The sequence below is a fragment of the Anastrepha ludens genome, chromosome 4, assembly GCF_028408465.1.
Source record: "Anastrepha ludens isolate Willacy chromosome 4, idAnaLude1.1, whole genome shotgun sequence".
Taxonomy (NCBI): domain Eukaryota; kingdom Metazoa; phylum Arthropoda; class Insecta; order Diptera; family Tephritidae; genus Anastrepha; species Anastrepha ludens.
This window is the reverse complement of record NC_071500.1, coordinates 131,227,181-131,251,160: the sequence shown is the minus strand read 5'-3', so window position 1 is coordinate 131,251,160 and position 23,980 is coordinate 131,227,181. Positions and strand designations below refer to the sequence as shown.

The 23,980-nt window shown below is 33.9% G+C and overlaps 1 protein-coding gene across 5 annotated transcripts in view; it reads right to left on the bottom strand.

Annotated features, from left to right (window-relative positions):
• Positions 1–569: 569 nt before the first annotated feature.
• Positions 570–23,980, bottom strand: part of LOC128861250 (ecdysone-inducible protein E75) — a 113,940-nt gene continuing 90,529 nt past the window's right edge. For 2 of the 5 annotated variants that reach the window (XM_054099233.1, XM_054099230.1), the window contains 2 exons: positions 9,896–10,134; positions 574–5,033 (listed from right to left, as the gene is read on the bottom strand). In XM_054099233.1, the coding sequence (XP_053955208.1) occupies positions 2,475–5,033; positions 9,896–10,134 (2,798 nt within the window). In that variant the 3' untranslated portion in view covers positions 574–2,474. Of the gene's footprint in view, positions 5,034–9,895; positions 10,135–11,899; positions 12,708–23,980 lie in introns of those variants that run through there. The other 3 variants (XM_054099234.1, XM_054099229.1, XM_054099231.1) reach the window with 3 other exon arrangements.

The following is a 23,980-nucleotide window of genomic DNA, read 5'->3' as shown; positions in this document are numbered from 1 at the left end:
AAATTGCTTGACTAATAATGATTATTTAACATCACAAATAAACCAAAATGCCAGTAAAATTTTAGTTAAGATTTTTTGCAAGAAGTCTTCTTATGCTGAACTTAGTTCACTAGTTTTGCGTGATCGCTAATTTTTATTATTTTTCTTTTTAGAATTTTGGTTTGAACTAAACATTTGCTAATGTTTCTTTTTAGTGAATTTACTAAGCAAACTCAGAAAATGATCATAATGTGCTGGCCAATGCTAGCATGCTTTGCTTCGAAAACTCTCAAAAATAACAGAAATGTAATGTAATTCTTGAGAGTTGACCAAATGGCAGCTTGCTTCTCTCGCTTCAAGCATTTTAAAGTTTCGAATAGATTCGAAAATGTTCCATTTAGCAGCGCTTTCTCGGCCTTTGATACCAAAGTATTAATAGAAAAATGGAATTTATACCAAAGTATTAATAGAAAAATGGAATTTTTTAAATAAAGAAACATAATCATGCATATCAAAATATCAGACTACTAAAAAAAACCATCAAATAATCTCAAGATCCAATTCATAAAAATTAAACACAACGATTTTAATTTGTTTTTTAATTTCTGTATATTTGAAAAAAACGTCTGTTTGTTTTATACCTACTACAAATATAGTACTAATTATAATAAATATAATAGTAGTTTCTTTTTTATCCTAAGTTGCAATAAAATGAAAGTTTTTAATAACTTTAGTTTATATTATGTAATTTAAACAAATACATCATCGGTCAATACATTCAGAAATTGTAGACACATACACACTGAAGGGAAAACTATTTTGAAGTATTAAGGGATTTTTTATGATTTTTTCTACTTCAACAGCGTCTATAATTTTAATATGTACAAAGTATTTACATTACAATCATATGGAACTTTCTTATACATAATAAATTTTAAAAATTTAGAAAACAAAAATTATTATAATCATATATAAAAATTAACATACTAAAGAGAATTATCACGCGAACAGATAAATAGTGATTTTAATTAATAAGGATAAAACAAACCAACGAACAATAAAACAATTTTGTCAAAATAATGGGTTGTTTGAAGTAAACTGCATACAGAAGCGAAACATAACTTTTTTCTGCATGCATAATAGGAAGAATTAAATATTAATTAACTTTTCATTTATTTAAAAATCTCGCAGAGTTTTCAATATAAAAAATATTTCCGGAATATCATTTGTTTCCAGAACTTGTAAAATAAATAAAATCAATTCAGTAGAATTCCTTTCTTTCACTTATAAAATTTTTGTAAACATGAATATGGAGCTCATTTAATTGTGTTTTCTATAACTATATGCATAGGTGTTCATATGTTCTCGAGTGCACACCTGAACCTGGTTTAAAATGTAACAGCAACTGCGTTTGTTACACATTTATATATACATATATATGTAGTATGTTGCTTTGAAGTTATGCTGATTTTTAATTTGAAATCATTATTTATCCTTGAGGATCATTCACACAACGATACTGTTAAGGTTCTTTAAGATTGCTTAATATACATATCTGCTCAATGTAAACATAATACGGCAAACGAGTCTGCTTACATGCATATGTATAGTATAATATCATATCGTTGTGCCAATTACCTTAAAAGTAGTTCATTGTCTTATGATTAAAATGATTTGCCTTCAATCTATAGATAAGCTTTAAAAGGAATTGTAGCATAATATTTGTTTTTTGTGTTGTTAAGGATATAATTTTTAATCTATATTGCATGAATTTTGTACAATTTTTATGTGCTTTAAAAATACAATAGGTAATTGTTAGGGTTTTGATCGATCAATAACATTAAGATTAATTTTAATGCCAACTCCAACCCTTAAGCAAACATCTTTTATCGGAATTGTAATTGTTATCAGCATCTTCTTGTTTTTCGCTCAATTCATATACGGTGTTTCTACTTATTTAAATACATAATTTACATATAGGTATGTAGTTACTTATCAACTATTATTAATATTAATTTTAAGTGATTTAAGGAAATTATATATATCCATGTATACTTATGTATGCACGTTTGGTTTAACTGATTTTAATGTGCTTCCACAAATCGCGTTCTCATTCACGCCAAACACCATGCAACACCGACTTATTGAATATTTACTTTACAATATTTCATTATTTATTTATTTTTTCATGTTTTTATGAATATTCAGTCTCGCTCTTTTTTGTTGTCGTGCAAACGTTTGTCATCTAATTTTAATAACTTCGCATGTACACGTACATATGTTTGAATATAATACATAGTGGATGTTCCTTTGATATTCATCATCAGTTCTGATACCACATCGAGTTTTTCAAGAAATCTTTTTCAATGCAGTATTTTTCATTTTTTTAGATTAATCTCAAGATGTCTTTAATACACTTATGAACATTCCGAATACTCTTCTTTGCTCTACATAAATACATATACTGAACTTATTCACTAACCCATTTTTGATGCTTACGCCTCTAGCATGACTTTGTGAACCTGTAATTGCTGCGTACTATTTGCGGTCACAGTGGTCACAGTTTGCGTGGGTTGTGCATTAGTCGGTGTAACAGTAACATCGGCAGATACGGTAGGATATCTTTGTGCTGCTGACGCAGCTGCTACCAATGCTTGCAGCTTAGTGGGTGGTGGTGTTGGCGACTTTTTTGACAAATTCAGCGGTTGCTGTGAGTCGGCAATATCGACTTGTAGTTCTAATAGACGTGGAGGCGAATGAAGCGCTGATGGTGATGGGCGGGGTGGAGATACTGAAGTAGAGGTGGAGTGTGGAGACTGGAAATATTGACAACCATTTGATGATGATGATGATGCTGAACCATTGCTGCTTGGCGAGACAGACTGCTGACGATGATTGATACTCGTTGTTGTTATAACAGAGTGGCCGTGCCATCGCGTAGCTGTTGGGCCTAATGTGTTTGGAGGTGGCGGCGAAGGTAATGTAATTGTAGTGGTTGAAGGTGAAGCACAGTTAGTACTCGAACAAGAGGGAGAATTACTTGAGGATGGTGATCCGCCAGAGTTGTAATGGTGAGAGTTTTGGTTCAATGGGGATAAATGCTGCATTGGTGCTGGACTACGACTTCCGGGGTTGTTTGATGTGCCGGAACAAGATGATGCTGGATCGCGCATAATATAATTCTGAATGATATCAGACCTTTTAATTTGTTCAGGAGTCATTCGCGGCTCTGCCATTAAAGATTTAGCCAGTACTGAATGAGTGCTAGACAAGGAAGATTGTTGTTGTGGCTGAATGATACCACTGCTATTATGGTTGCCATTACTATGATTACAAATATTAGTAGTCGTCGCTTGACGCGTTAAGTGCATATGCAATTGACTTTGTTGGTGACAATTTCCAGCGCTTTCTGTTGAGATGTGAGGACGTGGGGATGATGCTGGTGTTATAGTACATTTAGAAACAACAACAGAAGCCGGAGCAGTGCTCGAGGTTTGAATAGATGAAGGTGGAGTAATTGCGGCTGAGATTGTTTGCGCGCTTTGTACCGGGATATTTGTTTGCGTAAGTGTTGTGCTTGTCTTCGCGCTGCTGTTAGAACGGTTAGATGTGGAGCTGGGATCCGTTTCTGCGGTTTCGAATTCGCGATGGCGCAATGCTCGAAATTTTTTATGTGGCTTGTACGCTTCATCCATTAGTGAGTTCGTATCGTAGAGCGGAGGTGCTTGCAATACTCGTTTCAATACGGGCATATCGTCAACAATTTGTCGCTTTAGCGTATTTGACGCGTTAGCTAGGCTATTTGATAATGATGTGGATGTCGGAGCGATAGGTTGAGGTGAACGGACGGGTGAAACAGATATTGTAACTTGACTTGTGCTTGCTGCTGCAGCATCCGTACAATCAAGGGCGTCGTCGACACTAGAACGTGGGCTGGAACAAGAAGAACTTCCGCCAGAGCTGACTGCTTTGATGCCACAATCGTTCTTTTCATTGCCCGACTCGATGCCCGAATCAGTGGGTGAGTCTAATTTGCGATATCTATTTGGTGTACCAGAAGTCAAATGATGATGTAATTGCTGGTGGGAATGCGAACGAACAATTGGAGTGATTGTTAAGCCATTCTGGGTTAGATGTGCGTGAGAGCCGACTATGTCCATTTCAGCGGTAGAATCCCCAGAGGAGCCAGAGTTAGCTCTATTACGCAACGGGCACGAACCTGATAATGATGCGGCCAACAGGGGGGCTGATGATGCTAATGCAGATGGTTGTGGCCCTTGTTGATTAGTGTGATGGTGGGATGTTGAATTGGCAGATGCAGTGGTGTACTCTAAGTCTGCCGACTCTGTACTTGACACGGAACCAAGTGGACTTTTCGCCTCAACATCCATACGCGGATCGTCCCAGTTAATTACAGGGCTCTTCACATTCGTTGGTTGTTCATCGTCCATTGTCCACATTTGTTGTCGTAATAGTTCTTTGTGCTCTGTACGAAAAACAACTAATTTCTCAGTATGAAGAGTGCTTAGTGTTCGCAAATCGGGCATTGTTTCCAACAACTTTGCCATGAAATCAGGTTGATCGGCCCGATTCTGGCTTATGACTTTCTGTAAGCAACCTTTCAACCGGCTATACATCTTTTCGATCAATTCAATGTTGCGCAATCCAGGTCGATCGGGTGTGATCAATACGATCGCACAAAATAGCCCGATCTCGGCATCTGATAAATTCATCGAATTCATACGTTCTGCAAAATTAAATGTTGAATCCACTAAAAAGCGAGCATTGGCCCCGTTCTGTATTGCATCGCGGCGCATCACCTGCCCATTCAAGCAAATAATACTATTGATGGAAGAATCAAACATGCAAATCAAACGCACGAATAATGCATCAAAAAGACCGGCCTTTAGCAAAGTAAATTTGTCATCTTGGGTAAGAAGTTGAAAACCAGGTATCATACCGGCGAAATCAATAACCCCACGAATAACATGGGCAAAGCGTTGAGAAAACTCTTGCTCCGATTGTAACTCAGGAGCAGGATTGAGCGGACAAGCCTGTAAAAGAAAAAGGAAATCTTAATTAATAATTATATGAAATATACTTGTACAACATTTAACGATAATGTGATGCTCATAGGTCACATTTTTTGCAAAGAGCGACAATTCTGAACACTTCATTATCACAAAATATATAAATACGAGTATATAAAAAAAGTATGCATACAAACGAAGAAAGCTTCATTAACACATACAGCCATATTAACTACGTATTTTGCTTTCGTATCTACAATGTTAAGGTCCAAGTGAAGGTCATATTCTTTACAAAGGTTTTATTATTCACCGTTGGCAATACATTTGAATCGATAACTACGAAAAAACCACCACTATTTTTCAGCACATGCGCCGGTTTTACATACATATGCATAACATATGTAAGTATATATAATATATGCAAATCTTCATATGTATTCCAACGCGAGAACAATTTGTGATAAGAGCTTTTGCTTGTTGCAGTAGCATCTCTGAGAGAACGCACAATGGCAAAAGCTTATACGGTTTGAAACACATAGTATAATCGTATTTAACGAACAAAATGGGAAAAGCCGACGAAATCGGAGAACCACGCAGTAGAAATAAAGAGCATAAGCAAAGTTTTTTGGCTTTTACAACTTAGAATGAAAACAAAGAAAAGCTCGCTGGTTGAGCGTGTGTCTATAATTAAGTTTTGCGTGTGCGTGACGCTTCATTCTGATATTCTAGTCAAGGTCGACGAACTAGAGTTCAAGGTTTTACCTTCACACGGCACAGGCGACTACAAGAATAAACTACATATGCATATGCATTTCTGTATCTGTACAAAAAAAGTTGTATATACCTACACAATTTTTTAAACTGTTATTAGAAAAAATTGTGCAGCCTTGGCGCGGAATAAAATTCTGTTTCGGGCACGTCTTCACATAGGGTTTCAGCTCTATTTATAAATTAAAATTTGAAAGAACCCAATTGAGCATAATTCCTTGAACGTTGCGTATGGAATTTGGTCTTGAACTTGGACTTTATTCACACTCTTCTTGCTGTGTATTGTATTTTCTGTCTCTATGTATGTATCTGAACCTGCTATACTTGCACACGGCAACCTGCCAAAGTGTTTGGCGGCTACTAATTTTATTTCATAAGTTTCTAGCACACTGAAATAATATGATCCTTTACACCAAAATATATGTATGTACATAAATCCTAATAAAGTGAACATATGTACATATGTGTGCCTACACACACACATACTCGTGGATTCGCAAATAAGCGATATCAGTGCTAGCGTCCACCGCTTTCAGTACATTTCACTACAATTTAATTTAAAAATATTGAAAATACTGAATGACACTGACAAGTGCAACTGTTACTCGAAATAAGAAATATCACAACCGGAAAGTTAAGAATTTTAAGCTTAGGAGCAAAGAAACTGTTTAAAGTTATTAAAGATGTGATACGCCACCCAAATTCTTTCGTTTCTCTTTCTGTACAAATACGCATAAGTTTACATATGTATATCGAATGTATTTACACGCGCGTTTATTATTATTTAACAAGAATATATGTACATATATATGTGTATATGCACGTATCTGCTTATATTAATTTGCACAAATGAAATGAGAACAGCCAAAATACACTTCGCAAAAACATTGTCAATCGTTCATACATATACATACATAAGTATATCAAAATATGTATTTCTATATGTGGTGTTCTGATATGTTTATATGAACGTGTACGTATTGTATCTGTATTAAACAAGTAGCCATACTAATGCTTGAGTGACAGACAGACCAAAATGGGATGACGATGGTCACGACAAAGGGGAGGGATATGAATTGCAAAAATACTGAGCTGCGAAATAATTTCCTCGTATTTTACAAGGTCATGTGCGCCATGCTTTTATTCTGTGTAGGTTTTTAGTATGGGTTTGTATTTGATCATTTGCGCGCGTGTGTTTATTTGTATGTGTGGCTACTTTGAGCTTGCTTACTACTCATTTGTTTGTGTTGATGTCATTATGACGTCTGTTGGCCGAGATAAATGCGCATGTGTCTACGTTGGTATGGAAATCGCAAAATTGTAATGGGTTATTAGTAGTACGACAACTCAATTGACAACCTATAATCGTGTGCGGTGTAAGACCTATGACAAGGGGAAGCAGCTAATATACATACATACATATATACATGCGCTTGTTGAGTCAAAACTGTGATTTTGTTTTTCATTATATATGTACATATATCTATCCAATTGAAATAAGAGAGTAGAAGTTTAATTTCGTTTAGTATGAATTCGCAAAAGCTGTTTTAAATTTTTTTCTGTCTTTGTTTCATTTCTCAGCGTCGTTGTGTTTTTTATTCTTTTCTCATCGAGAGTCAAATTCAAGGTTAAAAAACCTTGCCACAAGGTTATTTCTACGCTCTTATTCTACATCGTAGGCATGTGCAGTATTTTTCATTGTTGTTGTTTCATTGCTGTTTTAGCGACGTGTCATAACATATAGCTTTTTTATTTTCGTTATTCTTGATGACTGTTATGATATTTCTGTGTATAAATTTAAATAATGAATATTTGCCAGACTTTTTTGATCCTCTGACTTTGCATTCTTTCATCATATTTTTTTTTTAATTTATTTATTTAACTATGGAACTGAATTATATTCTTACTAGCTAAGCACTTATCAATAGGGTCTACAAGTTTGCATACGGCTTAGAACCAAGTTTTTCAATACCGCAAATGAGGCGTCGATATTTTTGACATTATTGAGTTCACTTAAAATTCGCGCAACCACTGAATTTATAGCATAATTGAATTTATTCAATTGCACATGAAACGTGTCGAAATGGGGAAAGTTTCCAAGTGCATTAGTACTTGTTAGTATATTTAATACAAAGGAAAATGACAAAAGTGTTCTTCTACTGCCTAGTGATGTTAAATTCTGGACCTAAGCGGCCTTTGGTATACGTTCAATTCTGTTTACATATGTCAGTGGACTGGAAGGGCTAGCAGATAAAAGCAGGCCATAATTAATGCTATATACAAATTTTAGAGAGTGCCTGAGGAAGGAATCTGAGAAATGTGTACAATTATGCCTACACTCCTAGGTCTGCAGTTTTCAGTTTAGACCCAGGAATATGATGAGTATAATCCCAAAATGCTATCAAAAGCCTTTGAAAAGTCTGTGTAGATGGTAGAAAGCTTCGGGGCTTTGTTGACTCGGGCTTAAAAGGCGTCTTGTTTTTACAACAGGCTTAATAATTTCGAAACTGTTGTAAATTTCGTAATAGTACTATAGTTTATAACGTCACTCTTATTCCCGCTTTTAAAAATTGGAATTATTTCAGTCTTTTACCAATCCTGCAAAAATCGTTCAGCAGAGACCAACCCGGTTGTATTGGTTATGGATGAAAAATCTGAATGGCAAAATTTTCTATTTCTCCTGCGGAGTTGACATATTTGCCTCCATAAAACAAAGAGGATGGCAAACTTGAAGTCGATTTTTCAAATTTAGCAAAAGCACAGAAGGCTTTCGAGTTCTTTTCAATATTACGTACAAAATTTGATTTGTCAAGCTTCCTAAATTCGGCCAGCATTATAAAACTTTTTTATATATTCAGTAACTTATTGCAACGGCCTCCAATGGGTTGGTGCGTGACTACCATTTGGAATTCACAGAGAGAACGTAGGATCGAATCTCGGTGAAACACCAAAATTAAGAAAAACATTTTTCTAATAGCGGTCGCCACTCGGCAGGCAATGGCAAACCTCCGATTGTATTTCTGCCATGAAAAAGCTCCTCATAAAAATATTAGCCGTTCGGAGGCGGCTTGAAATTGTAAGTCCCTCCATTTGTGGAACAACATCAAGACGCACACCCAAAAAGGATGTACGCGCCAATTATATATGTATATATATAAACTTATTGCAACGATTTTTCAAATGCTGGGGTTTTATATTACACCAGAATAAATTGTATTTATTGATAAGAAGTACAGGAATGTATTTCACGCCCAGGCTAATTAGTGTGATTAAAAAATTAGCACGTACTTTGCCCGTTATAGTTACCGTACCCATTTTTTCCTCCCGAAATTGCATTTGTGCAGAGCCAAATTACTTTGTTATCTGTTGAAGGCTAATATTTTATACAACTACTTGCAGTTTCTTTTAAAAATACATACATATGGTATATATACATTCTCAGATTAATATGGAAAGTTCCTGATAGTTTTTCCAAATCGAGTTTTTAACTGATTTCCATTATTTCTTTCTAAATATGCTTTCATTACAAATCATGGGTATATGACGTATTAGTAAATTATGGTGCTGTAATAAGCGCAATATACATATATATTAGTAAACTGGATAGAATCAAAGCTGAAACTGTGTGACGAGAGGGACAGAAAATACCTTTAACTCTAGAGATACTCGTACTAAACTTTGCAATCCAGTTCGAGTAGCAGACTTTATACCATAATTTTATTTCAGTAAGCTAAGCAACGGCTCTCCATATTGCTCATTAAATAAAGTGTAGTGAAACAAATTTTTAAATATTTAAAAAAATGTCAATCTCTTTGCTAATGCTTAAAAATGAAACTATTTTACTTTTGTGTAAAATAATTTCAGTTATGGGTAAACTTCTGTTCAAGGCGATTTGTTGCTGGATAGTATTTTTTCTTTACACTTTACTCTTTTGCTTTTTTAATCTAGGCCCCGTGGAAACCCTTAATATAAACTTATTATGACCTCCATCTGATATATAGTTAAGAACAGCTAAAAACCGATTTTAAAATCAGGTCCTTCATGATCATGTCAGAATTGTACTTTTGTTACTAATACGTTTAAATCTGAACGTTCATATATTATATATTAAAACTTACCAATAGCGTTGGCATTGAATATGAGGGGCACTCTCTCGCCCTTTGACGCATGGCAGCAACTTTTTCCTTTGTAAACTCGCAAGTTTCCAGATGGGCGCGCAGAACAGCAGCTATCAGTCGTGGTTGATCATCCAGCTCTCCTGCAAGCGCACGTTGTTGGCCTCGATTCTGTGTGCTTTGTTGCATAGCAGCTAAGATCCGCGCTTTCTCCCTCTTTGGGACTCGTCCAAATCGCACAGCTACCAATAAAAAGAAAGCGACATTTTAATATAAATTCCAACAAAACAGTTTTTGGTTAGTGTAATAATTGTAAATGTATTATACATACACAATATCTATATGATAACTACACTCTTCATTTTTGCTACAATACATTTTAAAAGGTGTTTGCGAGACAAAAAATATGTATTTTGTCAATGTAAAATATTTATATTCTGATACTTGAATCAAAGGCAGTATTATATCTACTTGAATTTCTGTAAGAGGATGCTAAATACTGTGAGTTCCCCCACTTTGAATATTTGATTTGTAATGTTTTCCCTGTGGCCCACGGATTTGGCTATTCGGTTAAGATTGGTAAATGCTCCTATAAACCCCAAGTCCAAATGAATACAAGTATAATAACAATAATAGTGTGGATAAGGTTTACATAAAAATCAAAAAATAAGTAAACAGTAATTTCAATTAACTGCCTAGTATGATTTTTTATTGTTTTTCTACTGTATAAAGCCAAAATTTTCACTTTCTTCTCTTTTACTTGGCATAAATACCATAATTGCAGCAGCATCAATCTAACGGCTGATTTCACCCCTACTTGTAATTATACATACTTTTAACTACCATTTAACACTACCAAAATATAGCGAATATGAAGTGAAAAATAAGCCAAAAGCTTAAAGACTGTATACTTGCCGTAAAAAGTGGGACAAGAGGTCGAAAGCTCCTCACAGGGATACATGCACAATAAATATACTCAAAGGTTGCGAGGAAAAGAGGAACTGATAAGACCGAAGCGAAAAAAAAAATATAGTCTAATCAATTAGTAATTATCCGTTAACTTTCTTTGATTTTATGTTATTGTAGAAGTTAGAAGAAGACGGTAATTTTTATATTTTAAATGCCACAATCGTTAAAGAAATATATGTATACAGTTTTTTTAAATTGTGGGTGTTAGTACATATATTCTAGATAGTTATAAGTGTAACTGAAAAATATTGGTTTAACCACTCAAGACTACCAAAAAATGTGATGATGATCGCTAACTTTTGTGTGTAACACTTTTCCTACAAAATAATTCGAAATTCAAAGATACCACCTAGCGAAATTGGTAACAAAAGTGAAACATGGAGAAAAAGCATATAATTACACACATTAATCTTCACACTAAAGTAGAGTTAAAGTGAGAGGCAACTGGTTACCAAGAAGTCAACAGGCTTATTACTTTGCGTCTGCGCATTTAGTTCGTTGCACGCCCCAGATAAAAACGAAGCGTACAAACAGCAACGAAAGCGACGATTATACCAATGAAGAAATCTCACTGGCATACATTTATACAGGCCGGCGAAATTCGGGTCAAATGAAAACGAAAATGAAAACTTTTCTCTAGTAAACATATTTTTGTAATACGAGAGAGAAAAGAAATCGTAAAATAAAAGAACAAAAAAATACAATAAAAAAGAAAGTAAAAAGCGGGCGCAAAAAAGTGAACGCATGGCACAAAATGCTATTAACAATAGAGAAGAGATATGGAAGGTGCCAATCATGCCAATGACAAGTGGGCTAACAGAAATTTTTAATATAAGAAAGTTGGCCAATTCGGAATACAAGTCTTATAAAAAATTGCGCATATAGTAAGATATATGAGCGTATGTATGTATATAGGATATGGGTATACGTTTAGATCGCACATTTTTTTGGCCCATTAATTTAGTTCGATTTGTAAAATTTTACGCCGAATGTAGTTTTGTCTGCATTCTAAATAAATGATAATTGAACCTCACTTACGTGCATTATGGTAGTTAAAGTTGCCCTTAAGTATACTTTTTAGAATTGGCAGTTCCTCGGCCATCTTTAATTGTATTTACTTTGATAACTGAACGGATGTGATTTTTTGCATAAAGCTCAATTATTTTTTATATCCCCGCACATAGATTTTTAGTAGCTTATTTATATCATTTGCAATTGAAAATGATGTTGTTGACTTTTGCTATATACTAGCTTCGGTATATGAAATTTTTCTGATCAGGTACACATTTCTGAAAGCGACATTATCTTTTTATCTTTTTCTTCACACATTTAATATTAACAGGAACTTTGTTTACTTTATTTTTTAGTTGTAACATATTTTTAATGCATTTTTGTACCAACGTTTCCGGCTTATACACTGAACACGCATTCTTGTTGAATTCGGGTAGTAAGGTTTTTTTTTTTTGTAATTTTATTTTTACTTATTTATTAGTATTATTATTATTTTTTGAGATATTTAATTCCGGGGAACAAAAGTTTTCATCGCACTCTGAGCCAGAAATAATTTATTTGAATCATATAGATGATTTCTCTTAGCTATATTTATTTTTAATGTTCTATTTGATATTCATTCATGTTATTAAAATATAAACTTATATTGAACTACATATATATCAGAATAATTACTTTGAAAACATAGCTTTACACTACACAATTTGCTTCCTTTATTCGTTTTGTTTCTTGCACCTGGTTTATATTTCACTTTTTCATTGATATGAAAGCAACCGTTTGATACTAACATAACAAAACTTGACAAGGTCTCGAACGCGACTAACTGTAAAAATCAGAAGCATATTATGAATATACCAAAAAGACAGTATGGACAAAAACGTAACACGAGATACACGATACAGAAAGCAGAGGTAGAAACAAGGGCAGCACTAAAAACAACTTCTCGTACAATACACTCATGTACAGAGTGAAGCTAAACATTCAAAAGAGAATAATCAATCTCCACACCACATAAAAACCACAAGCCTCACCTCACCACACCAACTAAATCACTTGTGAAACGTGGTAAATGAACTTGGAAAGCTTCTAAATGCCGCTTGCGTAAATATAATCAAAACAACAGATTTATAACCGCTGTTGGAGAAGAGAAATTTTAATATACAAGAGACTCGTGCTCTCAGCCTAAATCTCTTTATAATAAGCATTTCAACTTTCATTTAGAGAGTATTTATTATTTGAAAATATGTGATAAAAAGTTCTCGCTACCAGTCGCTGTGACTCTCTTCATCTAATACGGCAACTTCATACTACCTGAGAGAAACATTTAATAAAATACTTGTTTACCCGAAGTGAGAGTATCAATCGGGCACAGTCGTTTATGCCACCAGATTAAGAGACTTGATAAATGAACTTTCTCGCTTATGAGAATGCTAACATAAAGCTCTCTAGTCTCTAGCTGGCAACTTAAAGCTTCTCACCACTAATAGTGATTACCCCACTGGTGTGAATAACCGCATAGAAGTTCAAATATTTTTCTATAAACTAATGCTTGAAATCTATTCTATGTATACTCCTATATTTCCAATTTTATCCTGAAGTTTAAAAACACGAACAAAGGATTAATACTACTTACAGCGTTCATTGAAAGTCGTATACATATACATACATATATTTGTATGCATGCATATTTACATATGTGCCTACTTATTTCCAATATCAAATTTTTTTTTCATCTGTTAATCCATAATAAGTGCCATATATCAATTAAATGGATCTACATATGAATGTACATAGGTATCAGTGCATTTTAGTATACATACATACATGCTTGTATGCATTAAGACGAGTTTATATCCACATTCGTATGTGCAGAGGCAAAATAAGGAAATCTAAATAAATTAAATTCTGTTTATATATGTATATTTCTTTACTTATTAAGGATCATGGTTCTTAATTGCCTTAGTTTGCGCGGAATTTATACCTAGTATATATGTATGCACTTATGTATATATACATGCGTACATAGTTACAGATGAGCCATGCATAGAATACATTGTATTGATATAGCTTTATCGTATATTTCTTATTTGGGACTGATGACTAGTAAAATATTATATTTACGCCAATTTCATCCCAACTCTTACTATGAATTTACTCGTGCGTAATTAGAGAATTGATGAAATTTCAAAAGATGGTGAAGTGTGGTGAAATCAGTAAGTTTTTGGGTTTTTATGACAGCTAAAAACTTTTCTCCTTTATAAGTGAACTTCGTACATTTCACGGTATATGCTTGTATTTGAAGCTGAATTTAATTTTTCTTCATTTCGCTTGAGGTTATTGAACTGTCGCTCAATGCTCTGGTGAAAAGTAAAAGTAAAAAGTGTAAACTAGGTATGCACAAGTTCATTATTTGAGTACTATTTATTAAAGAGTGAATATAAACAATCCTACTCCCTTTATCCTTTTTAAGGGGGGAAGCTGGTCTAGAGCGCAAAAAATGGGCATATTTTATGAATTTATTTTGACTCAACAAAGGAATCAATCGAAAATCTGTGAAATAGGTTTAATAATATAGCTTTCATGGTACAAATACAAAATTTTTCGTCTGAATTAATTTCAAAATGGCCGCTGTCCAGCAGTTCTCCTAAGGCGCCTTTTTTTCTAGTGGGTCCATTGCCGAAGACGTAAACTCCTTAATTTTTGTCCTGGATCAAAAAATAAATTTTTTTTAGTTTCTATATAACAACAGAAAGAGACGTACGTAGGATTTTTTCGAAATTTTGTTTTTTCGCGAAATGGTGCACGTTTGAACAAAAAGTTACAATTTTCACTATAAAGAACGACATAAAATTGTTGATTAAAAAAAAAACTATGTAATATAAATAAAAAATCCTACGTACGTCTCCGGAGAAAGGTATTTCGAATGTATTGTCAAAATTTCGTAAGAATCGGTAAAGATTTGTTCGAGTTATGTCTTCGGCCAGTTTAAAAAAAGTGATTTCGAGAAAAACGCGTTTAAAGTTGTAAGTAGCGTTCGGGGCATACCTGCGAGGCACTGCCGTCGAATGAAAAATTTGGGCATTTAGACATTTTTGCTGGCATCCCTCATTTGGTATATTATTTCTAAGACCCTAAAGCACCTTTTAAGACAAAAAAAAATTTTTCGATTTTTTCAAAATTCTAGACCAGCTTCCCCCCTTAATAGACGTGAACACTGACATACTCGTATGTCTGACGATTCTTAGAATTATTGCAACTAGTGGCTTCAGCCAAAAAAACGATTCAATAAATATTTATACATATCTAAAAAGAGTAAAATGGTAAGGGTTCTTTAGTTGGCACATAATTTCCTTTACTAAAAATATTCAGCATGTATTTTCACAAACATTGATCCCTTATGAATATTCATCTTATTATTTAAACAAAGGTCAGCTATCGCGTAAGTGATTAGTGGTTGCTAATTGTGGTCAGTGGCTGCAGTAAAGGAATAGATAGTACCTATTATTTTCAGAATTTTGAAGAAAATTCAATCGAACAATCAAGTTGTGAAATTTCTCTATTTTTTTATAGTATATTTTCTGCTCTGATCTTTTTGGCAATGTGAAGAAACAAAATTTATATTATAATACACTTAGCGAACTTTTACCATATATTTATAACTCCGCAGTAAAATCTTTACAAAAAGATGCATTTAATGGCTCCGCTATGATTGAAACGTTTGAAATACAATTAGGGCTATCAAAGTATGTATTCTATGAAACACTCACTTGTCATGACCATGTTGGCTAGTAGCTCAAAACTTAGAAATTTTGTGATTTTACTGCAAGTCATATATATAATATAATATACACATGTATATACATATATACATATGTTATATTTGTGCACGTATATCGAGAATGTACAATTTTATGCGAATAAAAAATCCAAGGAAACCCAATCAATTCAGTCTATGTGTTGGAAAGAACACTTACCTTCCATAAATTTACTTCGACTACTAGTGCACACATACTCATACATATGTATAGATATTCATATGAATTTACCAGTGCACGAATACTACGTCAATTACTTGGTAAATGTGGAACACACACCATGACCAATGACTAAGTGTGCCTGCCTGTGCGTTTGATTGCAATCAAGAAAAGTGAATGACCGTGCATGACCCAGATAAATGTCGCTGCACTCCGAAACAAAGCAATAGCTTTTGAAGGCGACGCCACCAGTCGAGGAGGCATGTGGCATTTTGCTACATTCGCTAACATGTATGCACATACATATGTATATATATTTATGTAGTATGCGCGTATCACATATATATTAGTACATATGTATATAACCACAACTTGGGTATAAGTTCAGAACGCTTTAGTTGCAATGACAATCACATATACTTTTTAAATGTATGCGAAAATGTACTCAATCGCTATACGAATGAAAAAGAGAGAGGTTATTCTAGTTCACATGCAAAAATTTGCAGTATCGCTAGCCACAGCCGATGGTAACACAAAGTGCAGACATATGTACCTATGCATGTGTATATATATGTCTGCACATATATACATACATAGGTAGTCAAGAGTGGAATTGCATGCGAGCATTGCCACGAAGGAGGCAATTTGAAATCCAGTCAAACTACGTCAGCGGCAGAGATGCTTAGTACTTTTGCAGTGCCGACTTTAACTAAAACTGCGACTGCAACTGCAGCGCTGAGTGATAGGTGCAACGAACGGCATTCAGCTCAAATGCTTATGCGTATGAGCATACACCTTGACACATACATATGATCATATATAAAGTCTATCAGAATAACCGCCTTTGCGAACCAATATCGTTTCTTGTTAATAAATGTTTCTATTTTTTACTATATGTATGTACACACTACGAGAACCTGTGTATTTCGATTATTAGAACGAGTGATGGGTGCAACGAACGGCATTCAGCTCAAATGCTTATGCGTATGAGCAGGCACCTTCACACAATTATACAGTCTATCAGAAAAACCGCCTTTGCGAACCAACACGGGTTTTTTAGTATTTTTTGAATAGGCATATTTACATACTACGAGCACCCGCATATTTCTGTGATTTTCCCAATAATTTAATACATACATAAAGTTATAGACTTAAGTATGTACATAAGTACACATGGTCATCCTCATATTAGTATTAAATCCATGCTTTTAGAAATTAAGTATACCATTTATTGTTCCGCGCATTACTTATGCGACTGGTAATGCTTAAAGCAAAAGCAATAGAACCTTCGAGAAATATGAAGTCATTGAACTTTTCCTTTGCTGAGGTGCATACTGAATGAGTATAATAGTGGAGTATGTCTAAAATTGTCGCTGTATACTATTCATGTGGGTACGCAAATATATTATAATATATATATAATATATAATATAATTATATAGTAATGTGTTTATTTACCAACTTTATTTATATGTACATAATATATAAATGACAAAGCTAAACCAACCACATATGAAATCGATAAAGAGGTTTCTCTGAGACTGAGCAACAAATAAAATTTGCAATTATTTCAATTCCTCAACAAAATTGAAAGTGAATTTTGAGTCGAATTGCTGTAAAGGCATTGCACTTACATTAAATCTCACTCAAAGCAGTAGAAAAACTCGTTGGCTATTCGTTCGGTTAATAAATCGGGTGGCCTTCTCGCAATTCGTTTGGCAGCTCTCTCGTTTCATGACTCGAGGTTGTTCAGTTGTATTTGTTTGTTGTACGATGTCTCATTTGATAAAGTTGCGTAGCTGAGGTAAATGAACCTTTTGAAGGTTCGACCTATTTAGCACAAACAACACAAAAAACGTACATACACATACATGTATCATCAGCTATTGGCGGGCAAAGAGAAAGCGCGAGGGGAATATACTGAAACTTGTTTGTTACGTTAGCATGTGTGATCACTTTAAACATATGTATGGATATGTACATTAGTATTTGTGGGTATGCACTCTGGTCCCCTTTCCATGCCTAATTTTTATCAATGGTTCATATTAAGCAGGGATGCAACTCGTTAAAAGTTTTGAAAAAGGCTTACGTAATATCTCTATACATTCTTAAATACAACTGAATACAAATATTTATGCATAAAGAAATTGAAACGTTCTATCATAAAGCTATGCCAAGGACAATTTTTAATGTAAGTACTTACATACATACGTTATATCTGCATGAATGTAGATGAATAAGTAAAATACACTTTTTATAAATACTAAATTAAGACTTGAATTATCTTGCCAGATTTACTAAATATTTCGCGTAATAAAAAACATTATCTTGTTCTAACAATACCTTTGTAATTGTCTTCAATAAAGTTCATACGCGACTACATTAATTTCAATGATTTTTTTCAACTTTTGAGGACTACGACAATCATAAAAATCTGGTAATTGTAATCTGGTCGTTCTTCTTGCGCATAAATGCAAGAACATTTGAGTGCATACAAGCATGGCCTGACTACAACATAATAATGCAATTTCAAAAATTTAGCACATTCATTTTGTTTATGAATGTAAGCCAAACAAAAAGAGGACAATGAAGGCAATGTATTATTTACTTTCAACCCGTTTAACCTCGAGCTCGATTGAGTTATGTATTTACCTTTTAATGGAATAAAAGTGGTTAGTATTGAACTAAATTAACATTTCAATTTGCAAGAGGGTCATATCTATACCAGATTGGTATCCTTACAATTGTGAGGCTTTTGCCATTTTCCTAATATATAATATATGAATACATGTATGTGTGTATGTATGTATTTATATTTGCATATAATGCCATATATATTTGACTTGTAATGCCAAAACAATATTGAGTCTAAAATGTTTCTTCTTGAGCGAACTAAAATTAGTTTAGAAAGATTTTTACTAAGTAGGGAGCAAGTACCGCAATAATCGATGTGTGCTACTGGACTCGAATTTAGTGGTGCTATGAAGAGCACCGACATGCATATTACCCAGGATATAAAATCATCTGGAGGCACAATTCGAACCATTTGCGATGTTCTAAAAAAAGGTTTACAATGCATATTACATTAAATATTGTATTAAACATATTTAGTAATATGGTATGGTAACGCAAAAAATAACCAGAGAAAAGTGTCGTCAATATATGTTCCAAATCATTTGAAGACGATTGAATGAAAAAAATTACTACAAAAAAGTATCAAACATTACGACTGTTGTTCGCCAAAAAGCACATAACAAAACCGATGAGTTTTTGGAAACGTCAAAACGTTGGAGTGATAAATTGAAGCTCTGTTTATCGGATCTGATGGAAAAAGGTATGAGCGGCGTCCACCGAACAAGCAGCAACATGCACGTTAATGCAAAACTCTATAAATCATCTCCGTGGTAATGTTATGGTATGAGCATAGTTTTTCTGCCTTGGCGTAGATCGAGTTCAAAAGCAAAAAACCATATGAACCAAGGCCTTTATAAATTCGTCGTAACAGACGTAATGATACCACATGCAGAATAAAATTTGGTCTTACAATGGCGTTTCATTTACGAAAATATTCAAAAAACATTCTTGAAAGAATATAATATTGATATTTTAATTTTATTTATTTGTTTCGTTATTTTATATTTAAATTCGATTATTGTAGAGAAAAATTGGGAAAACAGTGTCAGTTGAAATATAACAATGAAATCAGAGCTGATTTACACATCTTAACTAATTATGAAAATATGTGAAGCGCAAATTATAAAAAGAAACTCTGCGAAAATTAAAGAAAAATATCCCAATCTATTAAAGTATTTCTGCATCAACATAAGTCTTTTTTTAATATAAAAGTATACATACATATACGTGCAAACAAAAATATACATGTACATTGTTATGCATATGATTTAGCTTCAGCGTCTATAGATAAACATACATATATAGGTTGCTATGTATAGTATGTATTCACTGTGATAACTTCCCGCATTCGTTTGCTTATAATTCGCTTGATTTTCGTGCGCTGCGGCGTGTGGTTCGATAGCAACAAAAATGGCTGACCTAGTTTTAATGTTACGAACATCAGATGCGTTCAATGAACTCGCACTAGCAATGACGTCGGCCCACCACACAACTATAGCCACAGCCATGTAGTGGAGCATAGATTCAAATTCAAAAGCGAAACAAGGGATATGAAATTGAGGCGAACTGCTGAATATTACTGTGTAGGCGAATCGGCCATGGGGGACTTTCGTAAGATTTAAACAGCAATGGCTCCTAGATGGTGTCCATAGCAGCAACTATTCACCCTGTTCTGCTATACGAAGCTTTCAATACTTTCCCTATTACACTTTTTCTTTTTATTTTTTTATAAATCGTCGTCATTAAAGCTGTGTATGTGTGCGAGTTTCAATTTCAATTTCATTTCACGCGCGGGATAGTAAAAAACAACATCAACAATAACAATATCGAAATTGGCATCGGTTAGAGTAATTATTAACGTAATAGAGAGCGAAGAAAGCAGCAACTGAACGTGTTTGTATGATCAAACACGAAACCCCAATGTAAAAGTAGATCTTACATGTTTTCAAAAAGTAAGCCGCGCTGAGGCTTCACTAAGAAACTGATCGCCCTACTCTGCAAATTAAAAAATAAATGATACATCCTCTATAACAAAAAATCTAAAAAAATAATTCCATATTATTTAAAACATTTTAACTAGATGTAATGAAAATACATTCATTTTTTATTCAAAAACTCTTTCTGGTTTCTACACATTTATATTAAATTTTTCCCCTATTAATAAACACCCTTAAATGTACGTATGTATAGGTAAACCTGAGTTATAATCTAAACTTTCTACCCTCTTTCGATTCGCCAGTTCTATGCTCGCTAAACGAACAGGTGGTAAAGGGAACAACAAGTTAAGTAAGCAAAAGAGACTTTGGACGAGATTAGTGCTTTCAAGCATACAATGGAGATATTGCACAAATTGTGGGTGCACTCGCAAACAAAAACGTTATGACTTAGTACTTATTCCTTGATACTTGTTTTGAGTTACTTAATTTCTACAGGCATTTTTGGTATGGCTACTTTTTCTCTTTTAACTATTTTCTTTGCTTTCTATCAACGGAATAGTTTTGTGATGACATATACAAATGCAACAAGCGACAAGTTGTTTTATTCGTAAGACGCTAAGTGGTTGGCGAATCGAAAGCAGCTACTATTACAAACTTGCGATTATTGTTAAATACTGAAATGATGAAATAATATTCACTTTCTTTTTATGTCACTTACACCCGTCGCTCAGCACTTAAATGCTACCTGTACTTCTGCCAAAAGCAACCATGAAAAAGTGAAAGTGTTTCACGTTGGCCACCGACCAAATATTTGACGCTCCACAAATGGTGTCCAAATAAACATATACATACATACATGTGTATGCAGACATGAGTATTAATCAGCGCGAGCACAGCTACTTTAAACTATTTACTTGAAATATGTTTTCTGCTTTTACTGCTCGGAATTTAGGCTGGTTAAATACCATGCATGTACAAATTTCTTATAGATATATGTATATTTACACATGCACACATACGTACTCTATGTTCTGTTCGATATATTGAGCATTTAACTAAAACATGTTAGTTTAGGTCTACTGTATAAGTCAATACTAAATTAGCCTTCATTTCTGATATACATACATATATATGTTACGTAAATGCATATGTATAAATTTATAAATGAGTATATGATATGTGTGGACCTGTGTATATATAAAACTGTTTATGCATGGAGGAACCTACAAACGGCAGATGGTTTTCATGAAAACCTTTTTATTTTAGAAATACACTCAGAGATTTGCTTGTCGAGAGTTTCGTGTCAAAATGGGCTTCCAACCCGGGACCATTTGTATCCGGCTTGTTAAATAACACTAGGAAATTTGCGAACAGCACAAAACATCCTACTTGATTTGATGGAAGCGGTTAAAATTAAAGGCGCATAATTATTTGCGGCATGATTAGTAGTGTTGTTACGTAAATAGAAAGATACTATTTTGAACTTGGAAAATTCCTGCTAAACGTCGAACTGCTGGATACGTACATAAAACCAAGGCGCATCCACAGTACATGACAGCGGTAGAATAGTTGATTTGGTGGTCTCACTGACAAAGTGATCGTTTTTTTGTTGTTGTTTCCTTGGTTTGCTTATATTTTGTTTAAAATTTTGACACTCAACGCACCAAATTGCAAAAAGAAAATACGTGAAAAAAATAGTTCAAATTTGGGTTTTGTACTAATGCTATGTACAATTATTCCAATTTATAGTATTGATTTGAAGGAGCTACCAACGTAAAGTTATGCTTAGTATAAAAATAAAAACTAAATTTCGAAGAACATTTTTCATCATAGGCATGTGTTCCAGTTTTATTTTGGGATCATACATATGTAAGAGTATAGCACAAATACATTATAGTAAAAATTATGCCTGATACATATATATGTATATGGAGGTCATAACTGCATTTGAACTGGTCGAAATTAAAGTGGAAGGGTTGTCAAAGCCCAAAACAAATGCAAAAACTCACTGGCAAAGCTAGCGGATGGAATTTTTATTTTTTTAAATCAACATGATATACGCACATGTACATCAATAAGATAATTACATATATATAATACATCAATGTATACAAATTGTTTTGATTTTAAATTAGTCCCACAATCCTTAGTTTGCTTTTACTATAAACTACTACAATCAATGATATCCTCCCGCATATTTTCTAATTCAGGGTGGACTGGTACCGTTCAGTACAGGGCTAGTTTCGCGCTAAACGGTTGATATAGGCAGATACCGAGATACCGTGAGTTTGAACAAAGCGGATGGTGTGTATGCTAAAAACATCCAAGCTGACAGTCGGCATGAAAACATCGGCAATGGTATTCGCTCATTTACTCGTTTACTCAACGAGGGACCAGCAACTGGCTTTGAGTATTTTTTGATATGTAACTGTATGTGCTTATCTCGAGAGGGTTTTATTTGAATGTGTAGTTTTTTTGTTAATTTATTTACAAAGTAGTTGTGTGTACACATATTTGTATGCACGAGTATTCGTATGTATTTGTTTTCGTTGTTCAATTTGACTTGTCTCGGGTACTTTATCCGTGAATAAATTGGGTTAAGTGCGGTCGTTCAACCCTCGACACAATTTTATAAATCATGCCAGCATGATCGTGGTTGTTGTGCTACATTTATTTTTCGGTGCTGATGAGAAGCTATGCAAAATTACTATTGCTCCCCAAGGACTTTTTATATGAATAATGATTACGAGCGCAAGCATTGTAAGTACAAGAAATGTACAAATAAATATTCACCTCAAAGCTATATATGGCTGCATTTGCCTTCGTAGTCATTGTACTTTTTAACCAAACATTTGAACGGTTTTAAAATAAAAATTTATTCCTATTGCTATTTTTTAATTGTGCTCCAATAAATAATACAAAAACGTGCATATGACTTCACATATTTACACACATTTATATACACTACGAGAATTTTATATATAAGATATGCACATATTGCAATCTACCATATTATGTTACGTATAGTCACCCAACTCTGCCTTCCTTTACCTTATAATTGTAATTCGTAATGGCTTTGTTTTTATTGTCATTGCTTGAAAAATTTCGTTCATGGTTGGTCAACGAACTCATGGCCGGTGCACACACATTTAGTTCAACCTTATGAGTACATACACATAACCATGCCTGTACAAGTATGAGCGTAAAACTCATGATTTTAGAATTCATAGCTGCGGGATGTTGGTTTTTGCTTTTATTGTAGTTCATGCTCTCGTCAGTTAGATCGGCGGAGTAGTTCGTGTTTTTTATTCGTACTCGGAGACAATGAGCATGTAAACCTAGTGGTTTGGAGCGAACGTTAAACTCTCAGTATACGTACGTACGTACTAGTGCCATCGTTTTTTATATACTATATTTTAAAAAGACCTCCAAACCTTATAGTCATAGTCTTTGAATACGCATACCCATATAATTTATAAGCATACTTTTATACATACATATGTTTAATACAATATCCAGTATTCAGTGCAATCCTTATCACAGGCATACAAATCTAGTAGATA